The 6000-nt window shown below is 38.2% G+C and overlaps 1 protein-coding gene across 2 annotated transcripts; it reads left to right on the top strand.

The window, feature by feature from the left end:
• Positions 1 to 1637: 1637 nt before the first annotated feature.
• Positions 1638 to 4445, top strand: LOC144201385 (serine/threonine-protein kinase SBK1). Of its 2 annotated transcripts, none has more exons than XM_077723980.1 (4): positions 1638 to 1827; positions 2492 to 2656; positions 2821 to 3023; positions 3528 to 4445. In XM_077723980.1, exons 2-4 carry the CDS (start codon positions 2494 to 2496, stop codon positions 4137 to 4139), a joined length of 978 nt encoding a protein of 325 aa, XP_077580106.1. In that variant the 5' UTR covers positions 1638 to 1827; positions 2492 to 2493; the 3' UTR covers positions 4140 to 4445. The 2 variants fall into 2 exon arrangements, with proteins under 2 accessions (XP_077580106.1, XP_077580116.1); XM_077723990.1 differs by having other exon boundaries at positions 1676 to 1780.
• The last annotated feature ends 1555 nt before the right edge of the window (positions 4446 to 6000 follow it).

The raw sequence follows: 6000 nt of genomic DNA, 5'->3' as shown, positions 1-6000 counted from the left end.
TGAAACATGAACAGAAAAAAAAGGACTAATGTTTTACCAGACTCATCATTCATCATTAAAGTAAAAAGTATAAAGTACAAAGTAAGGTAAAATGGAATGTATTAAGAAATACTAAAATGTCCTTTAAAAAAAAGATAGAGGGGCTGTAAAACACGAAATACTTTGGTGTACTCCCACATTTAAAAAAAACATGCATGGTATGGTGATTGGACGCTGAATTGCCCCTAAGTATGCATGTGAAAGGTTGTTGATTAACCGATTCAAGGTGTCCTCCTCCTCTGGGATAGGCTCCAGGACCCCCCACAAACCTAGTGAGGATAAAGCGGTTGAGAAAATGAATGAACGAATGAAGGAATGTACGAATGAACGGATGAACGAATGAACGGATGAACGGATGAACGGAAGAACGGATGAACGAGTGAACAGATGCACGGATGAACGGATGAGCGGACGAACGGATGAGCGGATGAGCGGATGAACGGATGAACGGATGAACGAATGAACGAATGAACGAATGAACGAATGAACAAATATACGAATGAACGACTGAATGACTGAACGACTGAACGGATGAACGGATGAACGAATGAACGAATGAACGACTGAACGGATGAACAGATGAACGGATGAACGGATGACGGGTGAACGGGTGAACGAATGAACGAATATACGAATGAACGACTGAACGACTGAACGACTGAGCGACTGAACAGATGAACGGATGAAAGGATGAACGGATGAACGAATGAACGAATGAACGAATGAACGGATGAACCGATGAACCGATGAATGGATGAACGGATGAACGAATGAACGAGTGAACGACTGAACGGATGACGGATGAACGGATGAACAGGTGAACGGGTGAACGAATGAACGAATGAACGAATGAACGACTGAACGACTGAACGGATGAACGGATGAACGGATGAACTGATGAACCGATGAACGGGTGAACGGGTGAACGAATGAACGGGTGAACGGGTGAACGAATGAACGGATGAACGAATGAACGAATATACGAATGAACGAATGAACGACTGAACGGATGAACGAATGAATGGATGAACGGGTGAACGAATGAACGAATATACGAATGAACGACTGAACATATGAATGGATGAACAGATGAACGAATGAACGAATGAACGACTGAACGGATGAACGGATGAACGGATGAACGAATGAACAAATGAACGAATGATCAATTATACAGAGTTAAATGAAATAATACATCATGCTAGTTTTTAAAACTTTTTGGGGTGACATTCATCAAAATGAATTGAAAATTCAACATATATTGTTATGCATTGTAATTGGAATTAAAACAAATTCTTGTCATATTTTTAGGTAAATGAAATACAAAAGTTCTCTCAATGTTAATATTCATATTGTATTTTATGCATATTTAATGGATAGAAATATCTTAATGGATATATTTTTTTAGTATTTTATGCAGCTGAAACATAACTTTATAATCCAAATCCAAGCAAAGTATGTGTGAAGGCTATTTAGGACATAAAGTTAAAAGCCACAGTATTTTTAAGAGTGCCTGTGTCCACAACTAGTGTATCTATTTGGTTGTATATGACCACAAGGGAGAGAGTGAGTACTCTTTAAATACTGTTTATAATCAGCTGTCAAAGTGTGCAACGCTCTCATCGTAACCATTGAGAGTTGAGCTATGCACTGGGCAGGGAAAAGCTCTCAAGTCCTGTTGGTATGTTCATCCAAGCACAGTCAGTGGATGTGAACGACTTAGTGTCTTGACACCATCTGAGTAAGTCCACTCTCAACTAGAAGGTGTTTTGGTTTATTCTGCTTACGGTAAGATTTCAAATGTGACCATATATATACATATATATGTTTTGTATTAAGATTGATAACATATTTACCGATTGGGTTACTGCGGTATTCTGGAATAATAATCGTTCTGTAAGTGATTTGTCGGTATTTTCCATCACTGCTAAAGTTGGTCTTTGATTATATCCCTTTAAAACTTTGCATAATTTGTGTTATGGCGGATTACCTCATGATGATTTAAAAGTTACTGTTTCACAAGTACAATTTTAGATATAATATTTAGATTTTTTTTAAATAAATGAATTAGATGAACTGGGTTAAAGGCTCTGAATATTCAGTTTTTTTAAAGATCTAAAACAATGTTTCTTTTAACTTTTTTTAAAAATAGTTTTAGATTTTACAAAATGATTTTTGAACTAAAAACACAGAAAAAATTGATTAAAAAATTACAATTTTTGATTTTAAAGGGGGAAAATCAGGAAAAGTAATATACATCTATACTCTTCATTTTAATTTGATCCTAAAACAGAAAGTCGGCACTCATGATTTACTTTCTCGGGCCACACAAAATGATGCGGAGGGCCAGATTTGGCCCCCGGGCCGCCACTTTCACACTTGTGGTGTAAAGTCTCCATTAAAAACGAAAAATTGTTTTTTGTTTTTTTTCTTAATATCATTATTTTGCTAGAAATGATTGACTTGGGCCACACTGACGGCAGCCTGATTGATGAATTGATGGTGTTAACATCACAAAGCATTGGAAAACTGGAAATCCAAGAACACTTCAATGTCATTAAAGAGATTGGCCGAGGAAAATATGGCAAAGTGCTGCTAGTCACCCATCGCTTCAAAGGTATAATTATATGATAAATATATATTCAGATCCTAACATATTCACTTCTCAATTACTATGCTTAAAGTTGTGTAGAGTTGCAAGGCTAAAATATAAGCATTCTTTCATCAAGCTAGCATAACACTAATTCGAAGTGTAATCTTTAAAATCTGTATGCTACACAGGAACTCCCATGGCTTTAAAAGTGATGCCAAAAACCTCAACTAAACTGCAGGGATTCCTGCGAGAGTACTGCATCTCCTTACATTTATCCAGCCACCCTTGCATCGTGGGTCTGTTTGGAATCGCCTTTCAGTCATGTGACCACTACTGTTTTGCCCAGGAGCTTGTAATTGGGAGAGATCTATTTGCTGTTATTCAGCCCAAGGTACGACCAGTAACCAATAACCCTAACCCTAACCCCAGAAACAGACAGATTGTGTTTCTACAGTTTAAGTAAGAAGACTTGTGTGGTACTGTAACAATCAATGTTCCCTCTAAGCTGTGTGCATGCGCAATTGTGCACTATTCTCGTCTTCTCTGCGCAGCAGCAATCATATGGCGCGCAGTAAATAAAATCCAATTTTTTTTTTTAACCCCTTTCCCCATGATGGCGCCGTTTACACGGCAGCCAGTGGCAGTAGCTCTGTCCAGTCTTATGTTTTTTTTTGTGTTTTACAGCATGTTTTACATTAGAGGTAACATTGACATACACCTGCTTATGGCAGGTGTGATACTGGTGTGCCCATAGCGAGCAATGATGATGTCGCTTACTCTAGTACTCAGTGCGCTCAGGGAAGTTGTCTTTCTACCCAGACCAACAAAAAATTAGAGGGAACATTGGTAACGATCCATTCTTTTTACTCAATACCAGTAAATCATTTTTTTTCAGGTGGGAATCCCTGAACCATCTGCTAAACGTTGCGTGGTCCAGATTGCCAGCGCGTTGGAGTTCATCCACAGCCGGGGTCTAGTTCATCGAGATATCAAACCTGAGAACATCCTCCTACTGGATCATGACTGTTGTCAAGTCAAGCTGGCAGATTTTGGCCTTGCTCAAAAGAGGGGTACTATGATCAGTTTCATCACAGGGACCTTGCCTTACATGTCCCCTGAGCTTTGTAACGTTGCTCTTCTGGAGGGCCAAAAAGAAGTCACTGCTCCTCCACTCTGTGTGGAACCCAGTCTAGACACTTGGGCTTTTGGGGTGCTTATATTCTGCATTTTAACGGGGTACTTCCCTTGGGAGCGTTGTATGGATACCGATGACTGTTACCAGGAGTTTGCAGATTGGTTAAAATTGGGTGAGAAGGCTTCCAATGACAATCCACCGTTGTGGCAAAAGTTTACGCCAGAAGCTATGGGGTTGTTCAGTAAGCTGCTGGCTCTGGATGCCGAGAAGAGATGCGCTGAAGAAGTGGTGAAAAAATACGTAGGGGAGGCTTGGCTCAAGAAGGAATATGAAATGGAGCAAAAGCAGACGGGTGAACATGATAAAGTGTAATGTTAGACCAGGATTGGGCAAACTTTTCGGCCCGGGGGCCACATTGACTTTAGAAATTTGACAGATGGGTCAGCACAAGATACGATACATATAAAAAAGTGCATCCGTTAACAGTACATATGAAATATAAACAGTAAAAAAGGATTAAAGTATTAACATACTCATCATTCATCATTAAAGTATAAAGTACAAAGTAAAGTAAAAAGGAATGTATTAAGAAATATTAAAATGTAATTTGAAAAAAGATGGAGGGGCTGTAAAACACGAAAAACAAATAAGAGTGGACAGAGCTACTGCCACTGGCTTCCGCGTGACGGCGCCATCTTGGGGAAGAAAAAAAAACATTATTTGGACAACATCGACGGACCGGATTAAACGCCCAGTGGGCCATATGTGGCCCGCGGGCCGTAGTTTGCCCATCCCTGCTCTATTGAGTCCTTGACTGAGTGAGGTTTCAAATTGTGAAAAAAAAATCTATACTTAGAAAATCTTCTTATCAAATGTATAAAACAATCAATATACATTTAAAATTCAGACCTGTAATCTTTCGAATTTTGTCCAGTTATTGTAGTGTATTTTATATATTTTTCATTTACTATAAATCAGTTCCAGGAAAAACTTTTTGTTTCATCAGTTTAATACTCTAGCAGTGTACTTTTTAAAAGGGCAGCTGTGCTAGATGTGTATCACAAGTGTCATAAATAAGCAGAGTAAAGCCATGTACTATGTACACGTTCCTTTGCTTTCTTCTGTTTACTTGACTACAGTTTGGCAAGCTAAATACTTCAGGTTGGGATATGCAAGGCTAAGCATGTTTGGCTTGCAATTGGCCAAGTGGATTTCAATAAAGAAGTCGAACAAGGTCAACCCCGAGGACTGAAAATCCTTTAAGTATATCACTTGTACAGAACACGTGCTTTCCACAAATTGTATAGGATTAGAAGTATTAGTAATGATTTGAGCAAGAGATCAAAAACTCCCATGTAAGGGTTTTTAAGCATTTTATAAATGCTAGTTTTAGCAATAACATCGTACTTTAAACTGTTTTAATTGAGCTACATTAAAACTATAAATAACTCTTGTGTTTTTATTGACTACAGATAAAAATAAATGTATTCCTAATACTTTATCCATTAACAGATTAAACTGGATATTTAACATGCAAAACTTTTGCATATTTTTCACTTTTTTACACAAAACTAACACATTTTCGAAGCAGATTTTTGCATGCAAAAAAAACATTACCATGTGGATTTTTTTATGTAGCAAAACAGATGTAAATATAATGTTTATGACCAATGGAATAGCATTGCTTTGTAGATTAGATACCATAAACAGCTCTACAGTGGCAGCAGGTGCACGGGAAGAAATATTTATACAAATCCATCCTTCCAATTAGCATTCCTCCATCCACTCTCTTGGGTAGAGATCAGATAACCCTTTTGAAGCCATGGAATAGAACTGTAACCTTAGTACAACCTCAGTGTGGCAATCTCTCCATCTCATTTCCCAAACCCCCTTCGATTGAAGGATTCGCTGGCATAAGGCCTCGGCTCAGATCATACTATACGAGTTAGCATTAAGCTCCACACTTGACCCAACTGCATATTCAGATTTGTCAAACAAACATGGATGAAGCTAATGTAAATCCATGTGCAAGCCTTGGACTCACTAACTACAGGGTGTCTCAAAAAAATTACCATATTTTCACGACTATAAGGCGCACCGCATTATAAGGCGCACCCTCAATGAATGACATTTTTTCCATATATAAGGCGCACTGTATTATAAGGCGCACTGTCTATTTTGGAGAAAATTTAAGAGTTTTAAGTGCGCCTTATAGTCGTGAAAATACGCGAAT

Source organism: Stigmatopora nigra, chromosome 1 (assembly GCF_051989575.1).
Source record: "Stigmatopora nigra isolate UIUO_SnigA chromosome 1, RoL_Snig_1.1, whole genome shotgun sequence".
Lineage (NCBI taxonomy): Eukaryota > Metazoa > Chordata > Actinopteri > Syngnathiformes > Syngnathidae > Stigmatopora > Stigmatopora nigra.
This window is presented reverse-complemented; position numbering and strand designations above follow the sequence as displayed.